This window comes from Lagopus leucura, unplaced genomic scaffold, assembly GCF_019238085.1.
Source record: "Lagopus leucura isolate 7727_CA_CO unplaced genomic scaffold, USGS_WTPT01 Super-Scaffold_100008, whole genome shotgun sequence".
Taxonomy (NCBI): domain Eukaryota; kingdom Metazoa; phylum Chordata; class Aves; order Galliformes; family Phasianidae; genus Lagopus; species Lagopus leucura.
In genome coordinates, this window is record NW_024962265.1 from 3627016 (window position 1) to 3651136 (window position 24121).

The following is a 24121-nucleotide window of genomic DNA, read 5'->3' on the forward strand; positions in this document are numbered from 1 at the left end:
GAGAAATTATATGTATAAATCTGTCATTTTAAGCTCAGAACATATCAAGGATTTCTTAGTGTGTTCATTTTGCATTAGGATATCAGGATATTGGCCTGTAGGATATCAGGATTGAATTTTCTTGCCTTTCCATCAATTTCCTTTATGGACTACAAGCGCGCTTTCTGTTTGTTTTGGGAAAAAGCCATTGTTATTACAAGTTAAAGAGATAAAACCTATTGTGGCATAAGAAAAAGGCCTTTCACTTTTAGCAGAAGTCAATAGCTGCTGCTTATTAGAATATGATAAGTGTATTAAGCTCTTGACTTAGTGACTTAAAATTTCCCGAAAGGTATCTTTAGCTTAATCTTGTGCTTTGTCTAGACAATAGGAAAATGATTTTGGAAGTCTGCATGAAAATTGTTGGTATTTTTTCATTTTAAAGTTTCATATGTTGGGGTGGGAACGATCTCTTGCATTTGAGAAGCTGAGCTGGCTTGTATATAAAACCTTCAACTTGATATCCATGCTGTCTTGAGGAGCATGTGCTTGGAATGAAAGATGAGTTGAAGATTTCAATGCAGGCACTGCTACATTAGTTCCTTTCCTGAGTCTGAATTTTCCTTAAAAACCCAGAGACTTTCAACTTTCATACTTTAGTATTTGATACCACACAGTGCAAAGACCTGATATAAACAGAGCTGTGTGTGAAAGATGTGCATGAGCTACTGATAGGTCTAAAATAATGTCCTTTAGAAAGTGGAAGTTCAAGTTATAATTAAAAAAAAACCAACAGATTATACAAGAGATATGTAAGATATATAAAAGATTCATTTGTTGAAAATAAGCAGGTTTGAGTTGCATGGAAGTAACAGCTCATTCAGAACCCTATCCTTGTGGGTTTGCTATGACAGCTAATGCTGATACTATAGGTATTATCAATACAAAATCCAAAACCTTGCATTTCTTAATAAATATGGTTGGCTTCCACAGGAGCTGTTACCTGCCAGAGCTTTGTGCATTTAATTGATTTATTCTTATATCTCTAGGTCTTAGCTAGATGGTTTTATGCTATCACCACTCTGTAAAATAGGGAAATAGTAACCGGTTTCCAAAAAATAAGCTGAAGCATTCCTTAAAAGCAATACTGGCCAACAGACAGAGTAAGCTTTTGGTCAGGCTGTGGGCTGAGCAGAGATCTTCCAGCTCTGTGCCATGTTCTTTAGAACATCCTTTAGATGTAAGTGCTCGTGGTGCTGTTTTCAAGATACCCAAAAAAGGCTAGTGTTGACCAAGTGAATAGCAATTCAGACTGGATATCAGAAAAAGGTTCTTCACCAAGAATGTGGTTGTAGAATCATAGAATCACTAAGCTTAAAGAAGGCCTCCAAGAACATCTAGTCCAACCGTCCACTTGCCACCAGTGTGGTCAGACACTGAGCAGCCTCTCCAGAGCAGTGGTCATGGCACCAAGCTTGCCAGAGTTCAAGAAACATATGGACAAGGCTCTCAGACATGTTCTCATTTTTGGCAGGTCCTCAATGGAGCCAGGAGCTGTACTTGGTGATCCATCTGAGTCCCTTCCAACTTGGGATATTCTATGAATTTAAATTTTATTTATATGTATAGTGTCACAGTTTTTCTTGCTTGAAGAATGCTTGTCCATAGGTGCTTTTCTCTTCAACTGGAATAATTTTGCATATATTTTTTTCCTGCCTTTGGTTTAATCTCACCTGTTGTTGAAATTGCAACAAGCCTGCTCTAACAGGGCAGCCAGAAGAGCACCATAGCATGGTATGGGTCGTTGCACTCCTTTTGTGCAATAAGGACAGAATTTCTGTTCCTGTACCTCTGGCTCAGATGTAAGGACAAACAGACCCCAGAGCATCGTGATCTTGGAACTTTATTACTGAAGTGTTGAGTATTGCTGTCCTGAAACTGAGCTGTGGCCAAATTAAGAAGGTATACATTCAATAAGCCTTTGGTTTTGGAGTCCCTGCTGTGCTATGGGAACATGGTGTACAAAGAAGGAAATGTGCTTCTGTAGTAGTTTTTTGTTAGAAAGGTGCAGGAGTTTTGGTTTCTTGCCTAAACTGTTCAGCATAAGAATTTTTCTAGCATTTGAAGTGGTGACAGATCCCTACGGCTTGCATTTTCATTGTAATGTTCTCTCTCCTGCAGTCCTGAGGAGGTATGTATTTATCAAGTTCAGATTTTACTGCACCTCTGTGAGATGAAATTGTCATCAGTTATCTAATGGGAAGACAGCAGAACACGGTGTGACCAGCCCAAGATTATGGTGCAGACTTGCATCAAGAGAGGGCTGGAGTGTTTGCTCCTTACCTTCAAAACTGTCCTTTCCTGGAAGTGAAAGTCTTGCTCCAGTTTAACAACCAGTGTTACATGTCCTGCTCATTGCCTCTGATTTGCTCAAGAAGGAAAGGCCTTCTTAAAACACTGCGTTCATCAGCAGAGTGCTAACAGCTGTCAGCTTGTCACTTCTGGGTCCTTTGAACTCAGGCTCTGCGCATGGGGACGGCTGACATAATAAACAATTGCTCTGTGGAGCTTTAGTAACGTGAGCATTAATATTGATCCAGCACTGACTTCTCTAACAAATATATATATATATCTGTTATCTTGAGAAACCTCCCAAACAGCTCTCGTCTTCTTTCATTACAGGAGAGAGTTATTAGGGCAGATGGCCGAGGTGATATCCATTTGACCTATAGATGCTAACTCAGGAGGAGTATCATTAATAAGGTGGTTGGAAACAGGGAGACATCACAGTAAAGCGAGTTCAAAAGCAATCTGGTGCACAAAGGATTGCCCATTGAAAAGTGCCTGGTAGCGAATGAGATGGGCAAAGGTAAAAAGGAGTCACGCAGTCTTAAATGCTCATCACCAAGTCAAGCAGATTGCCTTTAAAGGCTGATGCTTTCCCACATTTGGTTCCTGGTCCAATGTAAATCCTTCTGAAGGAAAACAGGGCCCAAAAGCTCTTAAATATAAGACAGAGATTTCACTTTCTCTAATTAAAAAAAAAAAAAAAAGAAGAAGAAAAACAAAAAAGTGCTTTATTGTGTTCTGCCATGGGCACAGCTGCAATGGCTCAGGTTTGAAAGCTGCTGTCTGGCAGAAAACCAGTCCTTGCTGAGGATCAGACCATGGCCTTGTTCCAAGAGAAATTTGGGTTTCATTTGACCAAGATAGGATTCCAGATTGTCATCTGAGCATGTCTGAAAAGTGGTGAATGTGTGTCAGTAGTTAAGTGCTCGTGAGCTTCCTTAGTCCCTGGATTGTTCAGGACTGACCCAGACAATTTTTTCCAGATGTTTGGGCAAATCTAAGTCCTTATAAAAGGGATGGTAATGCTTCTGCTTCCTTGCTAAGTTGTCTTTGTGGCTTGCAGGAATGTGCATGAAAGCTGGAGCCAAGATACCCCAATTTCTGGTCTCACCTCTACAAACTGCACTTTAACCTCTTCTGCCCTTCCCTGGCATCTCCACACAAGATCATAGAAACTTCTTGGGCCCAGTGCAAACTTTACTTGGCCTTCTATAAAAAAAAATAAGCATCATTCTTTTTTGTTGCACAAAACGCCGGTTCCTGTTCTCCAAACCTCCTCTGAAACTGTTTTTTTGCCTTTGATCCAGCAGCTGCTCATTTTCAGCAACCCTGAGTAGGTAAAACATGAGAAGCACCTTGGGATGGGAAGGAGTTACACAAATATGAAATATTGCAGTGCCCTTTTGTGAACCGCAGTGTAACAGAGTGACTGCCGAAGCAGACACCAAGCAGAAATCTTTAGCAAAAATACTCTGATTTTTCTAGTAAATGTAATTTTTTTACTCTTAGTTGCAGGAATTTCTCTTCCACTTTATTGACTGTGATGCACAGCTGTTTATCCTTGTGGTTTCTGTATGAAAATATGTTTTCAGTCTGTATGTGCAAACCCTCTCTTCCCTGATGTCTGAATTTGGCTACACTTCTTGCCTTGTGGCCAGGGCAGAGGACTTCTGTAAATCCCAGTTCTGATATATGCTGTTTGTTTTAAACTGTATCGCTCTTTAAAATTTAAAAGGAAAACAAACTCTCAGCAGCAAATTAGGCTGAAATGGGTTGGGAGGGAATTGCTTGGTAGCAACCAGTGCTGGATGACATCTGATGAATGCTAATTCTTCATCCCCAAAACAATTTTGAGCAGATGAAGGGAACTGATTTCTGCAACAGCTTAAACAGAGATTGAAATGACTTCCACGATCTGGCAGATTTTTTTTCCCACATAGCAGGTGCAGGCTTGGCCCACAGTGATTTCTCAGTTATACTCTAACTTTGCTGTTTCGAAAACGTAATGTCAGTGCCCAGCCAGGCAAAACCTAACTCCCTAACATTTCTGTTTTTCACGGAAGGCTAAGACTTTATCCTCAGGCAAAGTCTCCTCTCTGGGCTGGCTGCTGTAAATCCTCTGGGCCCTGGCAAAAGCCAGAGTTGCTAGCTCATTTTACTTAATTTGTGATGCTGGCAAGATTTGTGCTGCAGCCCAGGGCTCTTGACTGAACTCTCCTAAATTAGAGCGTTGACACATTAAAGAAACTCCAGCATAGAAGACCTGAAAATAAATGCCTCAAAAATAGATATTTCAGAAAGATGCTGTTTTACGAAGCTTTAAACAGCGTTAGTGTTTGCTTCTTCAGAACCTCCTGCTCGTTAAGAAGTTGGGTTTTATCTGCCGTCGTGATAAATGTTTTTTATCACGTGTTTCATTTGAGAACCTTAGGGCACTTGATATCATTCTGCTGGACAGAATTCACCCATTTTTGCAGGTGGGTTAACACGGCCACAGGGTGAGGTGAGTTGAGGTTGTCTGCATAGGAATGTAACCAGCATGGATGTAATGACGTAATTACAAGCAATGTAAATGTGTCAGTTTAACTCCCGTGTGGACGTTCTTATTCCAGACCTGGAATCCTTTTTCCTGCTTAAATAATTCCATTTTAAAAGTGAGGAAGTGTAGCCAAGAGGATAAAGTGCTTGGCTGTGGTTCAGGAGATCAGAGGTTCTCATTCTCAAACTTGCCATGGATTTTCTGGGAGATACTGAGTGAATTTTCTCCCTTCTCTGCACTCTAATGTGACACATGTGAGACTGAAGACGATGGTATATGTAGGAAAAATTGAGCAATTGCAATTGAAAAACAAAATAATTCATCAAAAGCAGAGCAACCATACATGAGACGTCCACTAGCTAGCTTTAAATAGTGCCTGATGTTCATAACTGTTCATGTTTCAGGATTTGTTTTATTTTCAAAAGTTGGCTTTTTTTGGTCCCATAGCCTGAGTGCCCACTTGCAACTCAAGCATTAGGTGTATTCCTCTGACAGAATATCTTTCATTTTGCTTTCAGTAAAGCAGGAATCCAGTTTATGTTCTCCAGAATTGCTCCATGATGCAAAAAAAACACCAGTAAGCAGGGTGATGGGGAGATGAATTTCAAAGGTGTGCTCCTGATCCAAACCAGCACACACACACACAGTGACACAGGGGTGCTCCCATGTAATCATAATAACTAATGTCCACATACAGCAAGCTGTTAAGATGAATCAGAAACAGATCCTGGCAGTTGAGCAAAACTCAGTCCGCTGCTTCATCCTTCAAGCTGCGCCGCTTCAAGAAAAACAAATCCAGTTTAGGAAGACATCTTCCTAGTAGTTAATCCACCATCAAAATTCTGTGATATTTAAACAGGACAGCTAATTCCAGTGGATTTTACTTAAATGACACCTCGCAGTCCACTTTGTTACAGGAAAAAAAAAAAAAAAAGCCACTTTGACTTCTCTTCCATAGTTTAAAATGGATCAAGCAGGTTCATGTAATTCAAACATGCAGCAAGAAATAACCAGGGCATTTTTGTATGTCACCTGCTCCAGAAAGTTTACCACTATGGGTGAGGTCTGTCCTCATGTCTTTCTCTCATGTGTTTGATGTTACACTGGAATGGGGGGACCTTCCAGTTGTGACAGCGGGTGATACGAGCCAGAAGTAGCTTCTGACTTTTCTTTCAAATAGACTGGTATGAAGTGGTTTTATCGGCAGTTAATGTAAGAGGTAGCATATGAGGGCTAACATGCACATGAACTTTTGATGCTTACTTGTTTCCGTAAAATGCATTTTGAATTATCCCTAATGCTTTTTTAAAATTCTCTTTGTTACAGAAGAGGAAGAGGAGCAAGTACCAACTGATGGAGGTACATCTGCGGAGGCCATGCAGGTGCCGCTGGAAGAAGAGGGAGATATGGAAGAGGACGAGGCAATTAATGATGAAAATTACTTGAGCAAGAGACCGTTAGAAAGTCCTGATGCTGAAGAGTTTCCACCCATGAAACGACCAAAACTGTCCGTTTCTAAAGGAGACACTCTAGATGGAGCTTTGGAACCACGTGAGCCTCTTAGCTCAATAAACACTCAAAAAGTACCTCCAATGCTTTCTCCAGTTCATGTTCAGGACAGTACAGACTTAGCCCCTCCTTCACCAGAACCACCAATGTTGGCTCCTATTGCAAAATCACAAGTGCCAACCCCCAAGACATTAGAGTCAAAGCCGCTTGCACCCAAGACAAAGTCCAAAACAAGTTCTCCAGGACAAAAGACAAAATCACCTAAAACTACTCCCTCACCAGTGGTTGCTGGAAGTCCCATACGTTCACCAAAAACTGGATCCAAAGAAAAAAAGTCACCAGGTCGCGCCAAGAGCCCAAAAAGTCCCAAAAGTCCAAAGGCTCCTGTTCATGTTCCCCCACCACCTGTTAAGCCCGAAACACCAAGTAGAACCCCTCTGGCTGCATTAAGTGACAAAATAGGAAAGGAAAACATTCAAGTAAAACAAGGACAGACACCACCCGAGCCTGTGACCAAGCCAAATATTGAAAACCAGACTAAGAAATTACCAGTGATGGACAAGACTATTGATGATTCAATAGATGCTGTGATTGCTCGTGCATGTGCTGAACGAGAACCCGATCCCTTTGAGTTTTCCTCTGGTTCTGAGTCAGAAGGGGAAATTTTTACCAGTCCGAAAAGACTTTCTGTTTCGGAGACTACAACTACAACTCCTAAACCTTCTGTTTCTGCTAATTGTTCTAATAAGGCAGGAGCAACTCCGGTACCTCCATCAGGTGGGACTTCAAGTTCAGACATTTCATGGACAATGGATGACTCGATTGATGAGGTCATTCGAAAGGCAAACATGGGAACACCTTCTAATCCACCTGCGAACTTCGCTTACTTCTCTTCTCCTTCTGCTTCACCACCAACTCCAGAACCTCTTCTCAAAGTCTATGAGGAGAAAACCAAGTTGGCCTCATCTGTAGAAGTAAAAAAGAAACTGAAGAAAGAGCTGAGGACAAAAATGAAGAAGAAAGAGAAACAAAAGGAAAAAGATAAAGAGAAAAACAAGGAGAAAAACAAGGAGAAGGAAAAGAACAAGGAAAAGGATAAAGACAAGGAAGCAAACAAGGAGGCAAAGTTTCAGTGGAAGGAACTTCTCAAAGATGATGAACATGATCCCTATAAATTCAAACTAAAAGACTTTGAGGATGCTGACACAAAAGTAAAGTTGAAAGATGGCAATACCAAAAAAGAGAAAGAAAAACATAAAGATAAGAAGAAAGAGAAGGAGAAAGGCAAAAAAGACAAGGATAAGAAAGACAAAGAGAAAGTTAAAGATAAGAGTAAGGAAGATAAGATAAAGCCTCCATCAGCACCTCTTGTGTTACCTCCCAAAGAAATGTCTTTGCCCTTGTTCAGCACACCAACTGCCATGAGACTTCCCAGCATGTTACCTTCCTTGTCTCCTATGCTTCCTGAAAAGTTGTTTGAGGACAAAGAAAAACCAAAAGAGAAGAAAAAAGACAAAAAAGAGAAGAAGAAAAAGAAAGAAAGGGAGAAAGATAAAGAAAAGGAAAAGAAGGATAAGGAAAAGGAGAGGAAGGAAAGAGAGAAGAAGGAGAAAGAAAAAGAGAAACATAAACATGAAAAGGTGAGTTATTTAAAAGAGCTGAGATGGCATACTTGTTTGATAAGTGCACATGGATTCCTGAATTTGCTGCTGAGAAGCATATCTGATTACGTAAGATATGTGACCACGGACTTCATACACTTTAAAACAAACAAACAAAAATAAACACCTCAAAGTAAGAAGTACCCCAGAAATTTCAGGTATTGCTCCACTTCTTTGAGAAGCAAAAGAATGGAAGCTCAATTTTGTGAATTCGAAATATGAGATTGTCTCACCTTGGTTTTGATTTGGTTTGGTTTGGTTTGGTTTTGCATGAGATTTCTGGTTTTCCTCAACTCACTTTTCACTTAGAAAAGCCAAGACTTACACTCACTGGCAGAATGCAGAACAAATGTATGCTCTGTTGCAATGCCCAAATTTTGTTCTGTGGATTTTCTCTAGTAGGGCCAACAGCCTTTCATATAAAATTCAAATTTAGTTTCTAGAAGTCTGCTGTTTCAGAGCTTGTAGAAGTCTGTAGGTTGGTCAGATGGCCATAAATGAGGAACAGACCACCCTAGAATAAGTCATTATTTGTATATCAGAGCTACTGAGTCCTCTATTAGGAAGACCACAGAGTTGCTTCAGTTAGATGGAAATAAGAAAATTGTTGTCAACCTGTAGTCTAAATGCATACTCTGAATGTTCAAATATCACCTTTCACTTAGATTTTTAAGCTTGAGATGAAGAAGGGAGACCTGACTTTCAAATGGACTGAGCTACTTCTTCTCCTGTAGCTCTTACTGATTTATATCAGCCAAAGACAGTTCCTTCTTTCCAATATCACCTAATCTTGAGAATATCTTTAATATATAAAAAAATGAAACTAGCATATTTGCATGTTATCTGATTTAAAATCCCATTAGGGATGACTTCCCTAATTCAAGGTTTGCTGTACTTTTTGTCACTTAAACTTATATTGTGCATTAAATTGTTAATACAAAAAAAAAAAAAAAAAAAGCAGAAAAGAAAGAGATTGTCTTGGATACTGATAACCTTGGATACAGGATTTCCTTAATCTCTATCCTTAGCATTAGGAAGCATTGCTTACGTTCTGGTTTTACAATGAATCTCTTTACGTCCTGCTTTGAGTGTAATACACACTTTGTACAAGCTTGGACTTGGGATATTCCTTGCTATCCATTTTTGATGCTGTGAGAGACGGTACCCTGGTGTGCTACCAGGCAGATTTAAAGCAAACTGCTGATTTCAAAACTTACACCAGTTTTTCAAGTTGGAAAATGGATTTTCGATGCAGAATCCAGGTGATCTGGAAAACTTAACATTTGTCTGCCATGGATGAATCAGTGATTGACAGGGTGGTGTTCCAGCTGTCCCTGTTAATTTAATGTCTGAGTTTTAGCTTGCAGCAATGCTGCTGCATGGACTCCTCCTTTTGTCTACATGGCAGCTTTCTCCCTGCCCCTCATGCTCGAGGCATTTTGTCAGTATCTGACTGAGAATTTCTGCAGACTTTTCTCTTTAAGTTAAGTACACACATAGATAATAGAGGTAAGTTGCTTGTTTTTCGTATGTTTTGCATTGTTCCCCAAATCTCCCCATCTGATTTGTTTTAGAGCAATATAAAAGCTACACAAACAAATATAAACTGGTAAAGCTTCAACAGAGACTGAACATATATGTATTAGGAAAAGGAGTCCAACAGCAATAAAAACTTGGACAAATTAAATTGACAAAGCTGCCCATTACCTTGGCAAAAAGTCCCTGTCAAAAGATAAACTTTAAAGCTAGAATGCATGAAAGAGTCCCCAGATAGAATTAAAATTTAAACTGATTCTTGGTAGATAAGCTTTTTTAAAATCCACCTCTTTGCTGCAAGTCGTCAGGATTTTAAAAATAAATTTCCCCTTTAAATCTCTTGAGCGATTTTCATTTTTTGCAAGGCCGCACTGCTGGTGTCCTGGAAAAATGGAGAGTTAGAGCTTTATCAGTTGGTGCCCTGAGGTATGTGGCAAAGAAGCTAAATCCTTGAAGATTAGCAAAAAAAATGCAGCACATGGCAATAAGGGGCTTATATGACTACTAGTATTAGTTCAGGTGAAAGAAGTATTGCTTATACATAAAACTGGACAAATCCACTGACAATGTATTTTTAGTTAGCTACAAAGGAGTCTTATATTGCTGGACTTTACCTCTTTGGTGATTTGGGAAGCTTAGTAATCCACTGTAAATGCTCTTCTGCTGGCCCCAATTCCCAGTATTACTCCAGAATGCTGCTCTTTCGTTTTAACCCCTAAAAGTACATGTTTCCTTAATTTAGCTTTTAGTTCACACAATGACTTATTTAGCCAGCAGTCATGCTGTAGGAGCAAATGATCAAGTTACTGCTCGGATGCTGAGCTTTGGAGGCAGAAGCACAACCTGGAAGGTTGGATTTGTGAGCTGACAGCAGCTGATGGCCATTACAAAATCTCAGTCATTACGTAACTCAGTCCTTAGCAAGTAGTACTATGCTTAAACAAAAGATCTAACTCTGTATAAGAATCCATGGTAGCATTTCTGTATATTTTTTTGTATAGTTACAGTTACTGTGTAAGCATGCATCCCGTCCTGTTGGGGAATTTAAGCATATTGCAGAGTTTTCCCTGTAATTTTGTCCCAGGTTGCTGGATAGGAAAACTCAGAGCAGCACCAAATACTCTACTGAAAATAAGCTAACTGTGTGCTGCAAAAGGACAGGCTGATGGCCGAAGAAGAGGAAATTTGGGCAAGGCTTGCAGAAGAGCCTAGGAGCAAGGGTGCTGTCTTGCATGCATTACCAAATTAAAAGCAGACAATTGAAGCAATTACACCCTGCTTATATGATGGAGATTACCGGGCATGCTGTAGGAATGACTGAGCAGCTCGTGAGGCAGCTGCTGACCCAGTTCCAGCTAAACTTAATACTCTGAGCTGTAAACTAAAGCAGTCGAGGAACTGCTGCGTGAGGAATGGAGCTATCGTAGCATCGAGATAGAGCTTGCCAGTGCTGTCCCCAAATAAACTCCTCTTACTTGCAAGTAAAAATTCTACCGATGTAGAGCGTGCCCACGGTATCCACAATACACTTATCAACGCTCCTTAATTTGCCCTCTGCTCCAACCTGCAAACCCTTTCTCTCCTCTTGTATCTATACAAACTATCTATACTATCAAAAGATAGTAGTTTGGATTGTTGTGGAGCACAGTTTTCTCTCAAAGCAGACGATGTAAGTATCTTACATTAAAAAGTCCTTTACGTGCTTTTCTTCTGCCACCATTGCTTGGAACCTCTTCCTGATATGCAGGTAGTAATGCAAAAATCTTAATACAGAGGACTAATGAGATGGGTGTCTCTCGGTGCTAAGCAGCAGTGGCTGTCCTAGGAAGTTTCATGTTCGGAATTGCCATGACAGAAAAGGATGTGGAGAAACCTATGAGATAGTACGTAATCAGTACACAAAGCTGCATACCTGAGCCTCCTGTGCCCAGGATTCAATTCCTGTGGGTGATGCTACAGTTTAGAGTGCCAGGAAAGCAGTTAAAAGGCTTACCTATGGAAAGTAACAGTGAAATCGTTCCAGCCGTTTGGAGCTCCAGAGGAAAAAACTTGCAGCACTGCAGGGGAATGATGTCACAAAAAATTGTGCTGTATAAACAAAAGAGTGGAGAGTAGAGTAGCCTGTGAAGCAGGCTAATACATATCCATGGAGTGCTGTTAGAGTAACTCCAAGTCCCAACTGAGTCCTTCCACTCTGGCCTCCCGTCTCCTGCACTGCTTTCTGTGCTTAGAATCAATGGTGTCTTTCCTTTCGTTAGGAAAGCATTTTAAAACAGATTCTTCCCAATGAGAATTACTCAGGTTTCCTTTTAGTGTACACGTACTATTTTTGTCTTTCAAGTTCTTGGACCAGATTCCACTACATTCTTATTTTATGAAATACGATGATGCATGTGCTCAAAACGATATCAGTCTCCTTCTCTCTTTATGTATAATGTATATACACTTCTTTTCATGTATCTTAGTATAAGTTGAGCAACTCATATATAGAAAATCATTAGAGTTTCACACATAAAATCTGAGAGGATGCTGTACAGGTGTTGCAAAGCAATGGCTTTGTTTAGCTCAATGGAAGTCAGTAATTCCAAGATACTAATTCCAAGCATTTAAGGACGTCTTCAAGTGGTTTGAATCTACCAAGGCAGGAAATCAGACCATCTGATTTCCATCTGAAAAACAGCCATTAGAAACCTAGCTGAATTCCATTAAAAATCAGTGATTCTGTTATATCTATAACACTTTGTGAAGCATTCAGAGCTGATGCTAGAGGTTCATTTGCTTCCTCTTTGTCTAATTTTGTTTAAAGAATATAATTTATGTAGTGAATCTGAGTAGTAACTGCTTGAATGTGTACCTCAGAAAAAAAAACGTGCATACACCTGTCAAGTTTGAGCACTAAGGTCTAAGCATTTCATGTCATTGTTAACCGATTTTTTTTTGTCTCTCTAAATAAATCTTAACAAAGTGTGTGAGCTGTTACAAACACAGTGAAATTTCAATATAACATTTTAGTCTAGAATTCATATTTCCGTGTTGCTCCCAACAAGGTGTAACCATCCACACTGCAGCACGAAGATGAGAACAGCAATCAGTCAGTCATAAGTTTCTCATTGAGCTGGTATACTCTGGTTAATTCTATCAGTGCTTTCTTGTAATTAATATTCTTTGGGAATCTCTTTACAGTCTTTGATTGGTGATTTTATTCCATTGCACAGATAAAGGTGGAACCAGTTGTTCCGGCTCCATCACCAGTTATTCCTCGGCTGACACTAAGAGTGGGTGCAGGCCAAGACAAGATGTAAGTACAAAATAAGCCATCTACAATATGCCTTACACAGTTCTTCATCTCTGGTGTGTAGCAGCTCTTACTTTCAGTTGGAAACACTTTAATGTTAGTGGTAAATGACATTCATACAGCCATGAACGGGTTGAATGGGATCCTGGGCAGCCTGATCTAGTGGTTGGCAGACCTGCCCATGGCAGAGGAGTTGGAGCTACATGATGCCCTTCAGAGTGAGCCATTCTATCATTCTGTGATGTCTTTTGACCATTCTTATGAAAACTCAAGCAGAACACTTACCAATAGAAACCTTTTAGACATTTTTCCCTTTTTGTTCTGCTCTGCAAGTGGAACCTATCATCTTCCATTCATCCTACTGTGTTTCCCAGTAACAATTAGAAGACTCCATCAGGACTCACATGCTGCCTCCAGTGACATTCAGCCAAGCTTCCATAATGGCTAGGTATCCCTAGGGTAACCTGCAGCTCAGTTTCATAATGCATTTTAACTAACAGTTGTTTTGTGCTTTAAAACACAACAATTGAAATGCCTTCATACATATCTATTTTATTATAATTGTTGATTATTTCTGAATGTACCTAACACACTTTAAATGTTTGTTCATTAGCTCCTTAATTATTGGGTGTTGTCATACAAATAATAGTTACCTAGTACTTGATGACCATAAGTAGGTTGATCCCTATGCTCAGATTGTACAGCTGCCTGCTTATGCTGTAGAGGCTGAGGAAATGAAGCATCACTGGGCTTTATAGGCTGCTCCTGCCTTGTGTTTTCCTTTAATTGGGTTCTTCAGTGATTTTTTTAATTGTGCAGAGTGCACTTTTATGTCTGATGGCAAACATGAGCACCAGATTTTTTATTTTCATTCATCCCATTAAATATTGCTAATCAAGTTGCTTCTCTTTTAAAGCCGTTCAAGAACTAAACCTTCTGATCACTAACTTTCCTGTGTTATAAGTTGAGTGGCGTCTTTGATTATTATTTTGTTTTTCTCTGCTATCCTATTCCCCTATCTTGCCCAGTAGATAATTTGTGAGCTATACTGGTGCAAAATTGCTATGGGACTTTTTAGTTTCTGTGAGAAACCACCCCAAATATCAGGACTTTTTCCTGTTCTCCCTATGCACATTAACCATTCCTGTTTTTTCCCTTTCACAGTATCTGTGTATGATCTAAAATTTCTGTGCTCAGACTGTGTGAAAGATCCTGCTTTTCAGAAGTTATCTGTCCTGCATTAAAAGCCTCTAAATCCATTTTCCTTCTCGAGGAGCTATAGATACTTTCAAACTTTTTTATTCAAGGGTTGTGGAAGTGTTTATATCAGGAAAAAAGTCATATTTTCAAGGCAGAACTTCTGAATTATGGCTCTGAAGCCATATTTTAGCACCAAAAAGTTGATTTTGCACGCACTCTTATCTCTCCTCCATCATTCTCACACCCACACACGTTTTGAAAAGAGATCTGATACTACTTCTGCTTGCTGCAAGTAGTATGGGTACGTCATTTTCAGCTGTGTCAGCCTGCGGTGGGTCAGAGATACTGACATCTAGGTTTTTGGCTTTTTGGAAAACCCATTTCTGTTTCTGCTTCCTTATGCATCTTTACTGGCTCAGAGGGAAGCTCCATCTCCTCCACTTGACACTTGTCCTTGCTACTGCTTTAGGCTACATAACCAAATGCGTCTTCAGTCTTTAGTATTCCATCTCTATTTGTTTACGTGTTTCCCTTTCCTACCTTAAGTATCTCCCCTCTATGCCTACTGCATGGGCCCCCGTAACATTATCTGAGTGTGATGGCCTTATCACCCACCTGTATCTTCTAAACAATGGTAAACAAGAACTATTGGAGCTTTGTTGGAGCTTTTAGGATTTGTCATAGCTTTCCCAGGCCAATTCCAGGAAGAAATTTGCTGAAGCAGAAGAAAGCACAGTTTGTACCACTTGGCTCAGGGTCTGGCAATTGTTTTGTGTTGCACGTTGATCCAGTGTCTAATGAGCTTTCATGGGAGCTCTCCTACTGTAAATAATCATTTTGCTTTCATAAAACAATTAATATTTAGCCTGGACTCAGAGTATGAATTCATATGTGGTGCTCATTATTAGAAGTGATCGTTTATGTGAAACTCTGAGACAAAGCATTGCATACATGGTTTGGGCTGCTGAATTAATTCCAGAAATCTCTGCCACCTGGATTCAAAGTTACTAGTTGCCCGACCACAGTAGATTCATAAACCTTTTACATAGCTGGTAAGGGACAGAAACAAGAGTGATGCTTTTGTGATGCGTTATACCAGGGCAAAGTTAAACTTACATTTCATCTGTGTTGATGATGAATATCAGGTAGTTGTGTGTCAATTGAGATGTCTCTGGAGTTTATACTAGCATAAGATTATTTTAAATTATTGTGAATGGCCATAGAAAGTTGTCTACGTTTTTTAGGATTGATAGAAAAAGATGTATAAAAACTAGATAGGCAAATGAATTCTTTCAGTTCCCTCTGTTAGAAGAAAAAGCTGTTGGGAGGGTTTGAGAGGTACTTAAATACCTTTTCAGTTGGAAGTTGGTCTCTCTTGGGGAAGCTTCATGCAAAATATTGTACTTAGAGATCTTGGTGAATCCAAAAAGTATATATCATTGAATGGTAGAATCATTTAGGTTGGAAAAGACCATGAAGGTCATCAAATCTAAGCATCACTTAATGCTACCAAGACCGACTATACTCTGTGCCCCTTAGTGCTCCATCTGCTTAACCACCTCCAGGGATGGGTACTGCACCACTTCCTTGGGCCGCCTGATCCAATGCCTGACCATCCATTGCATGAAGACATTCTTCCTAATACCAAGTATCTGAAGAAAAGAGGTCAGATTGAATGGCACTTAAAATGGAAATTCAGATTTCTAATGATGCAGCACAAGTTTAAATACTGCAGTGCTGAGGAAAATGATGTTGCAGTGGAGCAATTTCCAGTTATGTTGCTTCTGAGCTCCTCTGCTTGGACCAGTGTACAAAGCAATGCTGATTGTGGCAGAGGAGTCTCCTTCATTATTTTTTTATGAATACAAGTATATTCTGGCCACTCAAGCTTGTCCAGCATGCAAATATTCTTCCAACACACATCAGTTCAAAAGAGATAGCTATTAGTAATGTCAGCTTAATAGACATGAAAATGTAGCTGTTCCTTTAGAGGGACGAATATAGGAAAAAATGTTACAGATCAGTGTTTTTTTGGGGGAGTGTTTTAACTGTGCAGTAAAACAAGAAGAAAGTAGATTATAATCAAAGCATTTCCATCTTAGTTGTAAACAATTACAGCAATACTTGCATGGATGCCACATTAGAAGAAATTTACTGGATTCCATTCTAATGCAATTAGAGCTAATTTTGTTCTTTAAATGAATAAAGGGTCAGCTAGTAAATCTAGTTTATCTCAAGTCCAGGCTCCAATAAATTGTTTTATTTAATTTGTTGTAAAAGATCTTATCCTTAATGGGCCTAACTCTTATTAGTTTGCTTGGGTTCTAAAATATTTATGACCACCTTTTTAGATATGATTTGAATGATATGTTGGAAGGTTTTTTCACTGTTGTTTTCCACTCCAGTGTTATCAGGGTAGAAGATTGCTAACTGAGTTAGTACAGGAAGGAACTGGAGATGCTATCTTTTTTTAAGAAAAGAAATTAAAAAGCACAAAGCTACTATACATGTTTCAATTTAAAATCATCTGCAAACGATGAGCAGAATTCTCTTATTCAGTTGCATCATGGTTTCTTTTTGTCTAGTTATTTTTCCTAAGCATAAATCATTTCATACACATAACTTCTAAAAACTTTCACACACATAGGTTTCATACACATAAGTTTTTAAAAAGCATGTCTATTGATGGGGTACTGACATTCCAGTTACTGGTTACTGCCACAGTTGATATAAACTTCAGCAAAAATATGTGCTGTAATTTCTGATACTTCAGATAAATTCTACATTTAAACATGATTTTTAAGTAAAAACACATGACTTTTGACAGCATCAGACCACAAAGCAGAGTGCCATTCGTTAGTCATTGTTTCAGTGCTTCTGTGCCTTTATATATTTATGTACACATGAATGCAAATACATATATATGCATTTATATAGAGAGAGGGCAGTGTATATATATGTGTGTTTGTGAAATCAAGTTCTGAACTTCATACTAAAACATCAGGCTTTTCCTCCAGATTCTTACTGCATTGTATCATAGCTCTGCAATCAGCAGAGAACCTGGAATGCAGACATGAATAGGAAAAAGACAGGTATTTTAACAGTGTTTAACTTGCAAATCTGGCCTGCTGCTCTTAATAAATTGCCCCTTGTCTTGGATATTTTTAATGTCAGCATATATGTAGCCTTCTCCAAAAAAATTGCACAGACTCAGATATGTGTGTCTATAGAAATGTGTATTAAATAACTTGTGGACTTGAAAATAAAATCCTAAAGGGATTAAGAGAGAGAAGCTTTTTATCCATATATTTAATTGACTCCACTAAAGGCTTTTATCACTTGCTAGGACATTATCAGTCCAAGGCCTAACTTAGGCTCTTTTGGAGGCTCACTCAATGGCATGATATTCCCATGACAGCAGTGCCAGTAACGTAACCAGCTGACATCCTTTGTAGAACATCTGAAAGCCAAGTGGCAATATAGACCAAATGTTTTTGTGAGCGTGGAATATGATCTCTCTGTATGATATTGGTGACCCAGAAGTATTTTTTGGGAACTAAGAGGGAAGCCTGTCCTGTCGTTTTGTGTTTTGTTGCACTGAGTCTCTGTGATTGATCCATCTGACTACTTCCATCTCAATAAGGTGCAAAAATAATGCATGTTTTTATAAGTTGGCAAAATGATACGTGTCTGAGAAAGTAGGAGCCTGTAGGGAAATACAGCCTGAGAAAATGGCATGATGCTGATGCTATAACCCTACTTGAAACACAGCTGGACTGCTGGAGGTGCTTATTTTTCATACATTGGTGGCTTGGGTCATCATTACTACTTGCTCAAGAACTGATTATTTTAAGCACAGACGTGGTTGGGCAGTAAAATTCCAGTAAAACAGTTCTTTATTCATTCCTTTTGAAATTGTGTAAAACTTTACCAGCTCACCTGCAGCAGAGTGCCACCAACTTTGTTATAGGATAACATTATCCTAAAACACTTGCCTGAAATGTGGTTCTCCTATCTGCAGCAAGTTTAATTTACAGAAGAATTGAATCGTAGAATGGCTTGGGTTCGAAGGGACCTTAACAGTCATCTAGTTCCAACATCCCTGCCATGCACAGGGTTGTAATTGAGCTGCAAGTTCTCTAGAGATTAAATTTTGGGGGGAACGTCTCACACATGCACATACAAAATCAGTCTTTAAAAAAGGTAAGTTGGACCAAAGGAGGAGCAAAGAGATATTAGCAGTTCCATGGATACACCTTTTTTTGAGCTGGTTAAAGACAAGAAATTAGACAAGGACTGTGTTGGTATTCCCCAGAGTTCACTGGGGATCTGCAGTTGCTGCAGAAACATGCATATGCATTTTTTGGGGAGTACTCAAAACACTGTGGGAGGTGTGAAAAAAGCTAGATATCTAAGATATGACTTTGCTCTTAGCTTCAATTAAACCAGAATTCTGCCACATGTAGTTTTTAAGAATGCATCTGATTTTTACAGTATCATGCTTGGTGGATATTCATGAGCTTCCATTTTTAATAAGGTCATTCTCTTTCGGATAAACAAGACTTTATGAAAAATACTTTTGAACTTCAGGTGCTATTTAGCAGAAAGCCATTCAGATGTTGATAATTTAGATTACTGTCTATATAGTGTTTGCCCACAATAGCTGAATAATGGGGTTCATTAAACTCCCTTTGTAGACATATCCAAATTGTTTGCCTCTAGCTTTGGCTCCCTATGTGTGGCTAGAGAGGAGAGGATTGGCTTTTTATTGACTTGTCAAGCCATAGGTTTGCATTACCATCCAAGTAGCTCATGACCCATTCCATTTATTTCACTGTTTTGTGGTGGGGAAACAGGTAAAGAAATCCTGCTGGAAGCCCCTCCTTCTGCACGTTTTTATGAATAAGAGCAGTGTTTGTAGCAATTAAGGCACCGTGACCAAATCCTCCAGAAGATGTAATGCAAGCAGCATGGGGCTATTGTGGGACACAGCTGTGGGCGGTGTTGGTTACCCTGCAAGACGCTGCTTATTCAACAGAAAGCTCTGAAGGAGAACTTGCTGCAGAATTAAATAGGAGGGAAGAAGTGATACTTCAGGGAGGAAAATGTAGAAGGGCAAACCACTGTTTGGGAAAACTTAACAATGGAGTCCAGGCAACGAAAGTCTCTTGTTTATTGCAGTACTAATGGGTATTCCAATTACTTTACAATTTAGCACTAAGCCGTGAAAGACTGAGTTAACTGTGTTAACAGAACTAACGCTCTGGGTGCCAATCCAGCTTTTGCTGTAAGGTGGAATAGAGTGTGTAATGGTTAAATCATTTTGATATGATCAATAGACCACCTAAGTGAGCAGTCAGAGTGATGACAAATGATCGCGCTCCTCTCCGAGAGATGTTCTTTAGGAATTCCAGTGATCTCTGCAGCTCTCATAAATCTTTGTACGTGTGTGTTTGTGTGTGTGTATACAGACACGCATTTTTCTGCTCTATAATTGTTAAATTATAAGAGCTGGAGGACTGATTTTTCAGTGCCTTTTTAAATTCTGGATGGATATGCATTTTAATGGAGATATTCTTCTGCGTATGATTCATATCCCTTTTCTGATCGTTCTGTTTGAGTGTAACATATTGGCCCTGATCCTGCAGTGAAACTCCCATGTGTGGTCTTGTATCCATCCAAAAGTCCTGTTCACTGCAGTGGAGGTTCCTCAGCCCCTCCCTTGCTGCAAGATTGCAACTTTCAAATGAAAAAAAAAGTGAAGACTATTTTACCAAAAGAAACAAATAATCAGTTTATATTTCTGAAGTTGATCTGGAAATTTTTTTTTCTTCTCTGAATCTGAGTTATTTCCAACATCAGATTTAGTCTTTAGCTTTTTCTTTTTCTTTTTTTTTTTTTTTCTAATTACAGAAGCCACCCTTGACTAATTATTCATTCAGCTCATGGTAGGTGGTAGGCTGCGACAAATAAATTATTTCATTTTGCTGCTGGCCATGTCAGGTGGTGACTCCAGAAGTGAATCTTTAAAAAGGCTTGAGTCATTAGGAAGCAAAACAACTTACTCAGAGTATCTTTGCTTTTTCTCCTTATTGCTCAAGAATAAAAAATTGTATACTGTACACCTCAATTAAAGAAAAGGATGTTTCAGGCAAGTTTAGACACATAAGCCAATTGCTTGTGTAAATGGACGTGGCCTTATTAAGCACAACAGAAATTGATCAAATACATGTGAATGAGTGGAAAGGCATTTGTTTAAAGAATAGGCTTTGCCTGGATAGAAGGTGACTGCAGGAGCCAAATGCTGTTTTGTTATTGTCTCTATTAGAGTTGCTTTTTTTATATTGAAGTTTTCACGCAAAACTGAGTGGACTATATAGGCTAAAGAATATGTATTTTAGTTCCTAAGAGCTGGACGTGGACAGGAGGTCCACGGAGAAACTACCTTCCATAGATGCAAGAGAAAAAGATGCTCTTACTTGAATTTAGTAGAGCTGTTCTCTGAGCAGCTGAGTTGTAGCTGTACAGAGCCTGCAAGGTAACAAGTTAGAAATTACCATTGTAGAGGTTTCTGCACCCATTGATGGCACAGTTTCCTAGTAGTTAATGAAATTTTGTATTCTACCCTGGTTGAAGAGGGTGGATGTACAAGTAATTTATAAGCTGTCTCCAGATCATACATTCCATAACATTTCCCAGAATAAATGACAAGAAAGGGCAGTCTGCAGTGAAAACGTCAGAGAAAGTTTGCAAAGAGCTCTGTGGAATGAGCATGTTTTACCAGTTTCTGGTTTTGCTGTTGAGAACTCAGCACAAGGGGACGATGGTTTTCTGTCAAAGATCTGAGCAGCTTGTTATGATAAGAGAGAGAAGAAGATGAGAGATACCAAGACACCACGCTACCAGCTCCATTTTGTTATGTCAGACTGATTATGAACCACCTGGAGCTGTAAATCGGGATGGTGAGAAGAATAGGAGGGAGATGTGGGAGTCATTTGCAGAAAGGTATTTGTGGTTTTGGGGAGAGATAGCCTGGTGTAACAGATATGGAGGATGGAGGCCAAGGACAGAACTGTTTCACTTAAAGTAATGGAAAAATAAACAGTAGAAAACCTGTAATTCAATTTCAAGAGTGCAAATGTCCATAAACCAAAAGAGATAAAGTCAGCTGGACTGAAGACCTAATGGATTCAGAAGTGGTAATGTCTGCCTATGGAAAGGGAAGGCTTGCAGGAAATGAATACATTTATCAGTAACTCCTTCAAAATGTGTTTTGGGTATAAGCATCTTAACCTCTAGGAGAAAAGGACTATTAGCAAAGAAGTTACATCTTCAAAGCAAAAGAATGTGGGGGTGAATTCAGGCTTGCCGTAAGTCAAGCTGAACTAAATGTTGCATGGGATACTGAGCAAATAGGAAAAGAAGGGAAAACCATTGGAGTGAAGACAGGGAGGAGGTGAAGGATAATGCAAGTATGTGCCAAGAACACAGTCACAGAATACTCCAAGTTGGAAGGGACCCACAAAGTTCATCAAGTCCAACTCCTGGCTCCACGCAGGACCACCCATGATTCAAACCCTGTGTCTGAGAGTGTTGTCCAAACACTCCTTGAACGCCGGCAGCTTGGGGCCGTGCCCATTGCCCTGGGGAGCCTGTTCCAGCATCTTCAATCCTATGTTCATTCTCCTGTGTACTGAGAATTAGGGCAACATGAATAGTGGCAGTAGATTGACAATGGTGAAAGTTAACTTTAATAGATCAAGAAGTGAAATATAGGGATGTTTGCATACTGTCAAAAAAGGGGAATAATCTTCCAAGTCAGAAAATAGCTGGCTTGTGAATTTACAGACTAGGGGACAAACAATTCTTGAATAAATTTAGTTTTACTTTAAAACTTATTGTTGGTTAAATCTGAAGAGTGCCAATTTTACATTATTTAATAAATAACGTAAAAGAGCAAATAGAAATGCTGAAGAAGAGAAGAAAGGGAAAGTGTTCTAGATACCTGTTGAAGCAATACAATTAATTACAAGTTTTGAAGGAAGAGCTATTTAAAATCTTGGAAATAAATGGAATAAAGCACAAAATGAAAGTAAACTGTGCTAAGCCAACTTGATATTAATCTTTGACAAAACAACTGATTTTTTAGCTTAGCATGGTCCCTTTGGTACTGGCAAAGGCTGACTTTTTTGCCATGCATCTCAGGGCCTAGAGTGACTGCCTCCACCTCCCAGTCGTGCAGTACATGAGGAAGTAGTTGCTGAGTGCTTGATCAAGTCACATCCCCTCCAAAGACAAGTCTGCACTGCAGAGGAGAAGAGTTGGGACTTTCATATGTGTGTGGCTGGAATAAAATTGACAGCTGTCCTATCTTCAGGAGAAGGGATGCTGTCTTCTATGAATGAAAGATGGCAAATCCAAGCTCCTTGGATTTTAGGTAGATTTTAGGTAGATACTCTCATAGTGAAGCTGACAGAGATGAGGATTAGTAGAGGAACTGTACAGTAGAAAAGAACTAGCTTCAAGAAAGCTAGCAACTGAGAGCTGAAGGAGAGCTCATGTAACCAGAGAAGAGGTTACTAGTGAACATGCTCAAGGATGTGTTTTGGCACTGATATGATTTAATAATTTCATTTAAAAAACTAGTCACAGTAGGAGGCAGAACACTGATGTCATTTTTTGTCAGTGAGGTTGAAGGACCACATCATCAGTGCAACTGAGGACCTGATGGTTGTCCAGAAAGAACTGGGAAGGGAAAAAAATCATTTTTAATTCAATAAAAGAAGAAATGCAGTTTAGGCTTTGTATCTGAAGAGTACCAAAAGAAATTTCAGCCAGAAGGAAAGAGCTGGTCAGTAGGTATATCATTATAGTAGGTGAATTAAGTGGGTGAGGGATCATTAGTTGACTGTACAGTGGCAGTTACCAACGTGATGCAAGCGTGACCATAAGATGCATTGCAAGTGGTAATTTTAGCTGAGATAGTGGAAGTGTGTCAGCCGTCACACAAGAGCCTGCTGATATTTCATCTAAAATGTTATATTCAGGTCTTGAACGCTGCTTGTGTTCAGGAACAGTGAATTGTAGAGAGCAAATGTAAAGGGGAGCACTGTCAGGGTGAGCATGGGGCTGCTATGTTATGATAGAAGAGGAGAACAACTTTGTGTGTTTTGTCTAGCATGTGAAGAGGGGATATGATTGCTGGCTACAAGTACATCAGGCAAATAAACATTTTGGAGGGAGAAAGCTATTTAAGTAAAGAATAACGTTGGCACAAAAACAAGTGGGAATTAATTGGCTATGAATGGAAGCTGGAAATTAGGAGAGGTTTCTGTGCCACCAGAGCAGGGAGATCCTGAAATAGGGTAATAGTGGCGACAAAAAGATTAACTGGTTTTAAGATGAGGTTCAGTAAACTTGTGAATGGGATTAGGTGACACACTGCCTTTGAAATTGCTAGATTCATTTGTCCAGGTAGGGGTGTTTGCAGGGTTTTGCCACAGTGTTGAAATGAAGAATGAGTTGTTGAGCTCCACGGGCACCATCAAAGCTCTGTACACATGCACAGACCCTCTGCCACCTACATTAGGCCAGACGACATCCACAGAAATGGATGGCATTTTGAAATACGTGTTCTCTTTGATAGAGAAGAATGTAACATTGCAAGCAATTAATCACATGAAAATACGTTTTTATTAGTATTTCAAGGTTACATATTGAAGTCTTTTCACTTGCAAAATTGCTAGAGGCTTGGCTGGAGGTTTGATGCATTTTGGCACTCTGCAAGCACGCGAGCTGGTCATAGCACATACTTGTGGAGCTTCTATTTGCCAATACGACTTGTTTGCACAGAATAAAATATTCAGCAGGGCATAAGAGAGATAAAAACTAAATTTCCCTTTCTAAAAGTAATATGGGAATTAGCTTACATTACAGAGCTTAAATTACACCAATTCTCCTCCAGGGTTGGAATAAAATTTTCAAAATAATCTCTAATCTGTGAGGAATCTAAACCATATGGAAATGTTCCTAATTCCCCTAGGTGTTTTTGAC

The 24121-nt window shown here is 39.4% G+C and overlaps 1 protein-coding gene across 1 annotated transcript in view; it reads left to right on the forward strand.

Annotated features, from left to right (window-relative positions):
* The window catches only part of TAF3 (TATA-box binding protein associated factor 3), a 112063-nt gene that overhangs the window by 78487 nt on the left and 9455 nt on the right, over window positions 1–24121 (forward strand). The window contains exons 3-4 of the mRNA XM_042872499.1: window positions 6194–8016; window positions 12789–12871. Coding sequence (XP_042728433.1) covers window positions 6194–8016; window positions 12789–12871 — 1906 coding nt within the window. The remainder of the gene's footprint in view (window positions 1–6193; window positions 8017–12788; window positions 12872–24121) is intronic.